General features: G+C 70.9%; 1 protein-coding gene across 1 annotated transcript in view; it reads left to right on the top strand.

Annotated features, from left to right (window-relative positions):
• The window catches only part of LAMA5 (laminin subunit alpha 5), a gene marked incomplete in the record, with an annotated part of 67,947 nt that overhangs the window by 63,649 nt on the left and 3,522 nt on the right, over positions 1–776 (top strand). The window contains 4 exon segments of the mRNA XM_014591307.1: positions 1–110; positions 192–325; positions 401–494; positions 556–675. The exon segment at positions 1–110 is cut by the window's left edge and continues 35 nt beyond it. Of these exon segments, the coding sequence (XP_014446793.1) occupies positions 1–110; positions 192–325; positions 401–494; positions 556–675 (458 nt within the window).

Below are 776 nucleotides of genomic sequence, written 5' to 3'. Positions count from 1 at the left end.
CGGCCGGCCCCTGGGGGCCCCCACTCGGGCCGTGGGGGTCACACCCTGCATCTCGGGCCCCCTGGAAGAGGGCCTGTTTTTCCCAGGCAGTGAGGGCGTCCTCACTCTAGGTCTGTGGGCTGGTGGGGACAGGATCCCCCCGGTCTCGAGGCAGGGCCTAGCCTCCCTCCCCCAGCACGGCCCTTTTCCAGAGCCCCCAGGTGCTGCCCTGCCTGCTGTGAGGCTGGAGCTGCAGGTGCGGCCCCTGGCAGCCCATGGTCTCGTCTTCCACCTGGGCCAGGCCCAGGGCCCCCCCTACCTGCAGCTGCTGCTACTGGAGAAGCAGGTGAGCCCTGGGGGCGCTGGCACCAGCCCCTCCATGGCCAGTCAGACCTGCAGGCCCTGACCCTCCCCTCCCCAGGTCCTGCTGCAGGCGGACGACGGAGCCGGAGAGTTCTCCACGTGGGTGACGCTGCCCACGGTGCTGTGTGACCGGCAGTGGCACCGACTGGCAGGTGAGGGCCCACGCCCCCCTCCCCCCCGGGGCCACCCCCACCCACAAAATCTACCCTGCAGTGACCAAAGGTGGGAGCACCCTCCGGCTGGCGGTGGACACGCAGAGCAACCACCCCACGGGCCCCTCGCCAGCAGCCTGGGCCAACACCCCAGCACTCCTGTCCCTTGGGGGCCTGCCTGGTAAGCGGCTGTGCTGGAGAGGCCTGTGCCCACCTGTCTGCCCTCCCACGGGGCAGTGGGCAGCCGACGCAAGGCACGGCTCCCCCCATGCTCATCCTTGG

The sequence above is a fragment of the Tupaia chinensis genome, unplaced genomic scaffold, assembly GCF_000334495.1.
Source record: "Tupaia chinensis unplaced genomic scaffold, TupChi_1.0 Scaffold000558_1, whole genome shotgun sequence".
Taxonomy (NCBI): domain Eukaryota; kingdom Metazoa; phylum Chordata; class Mammalia; order Scandentia; family Tupaiidae; genus Tupaia; species Tupaia belangeri.
Note: the sequence above shows the minus strand (reverse complement) of the source record. Positions and strands in the feature narration are given on the sequence as shown.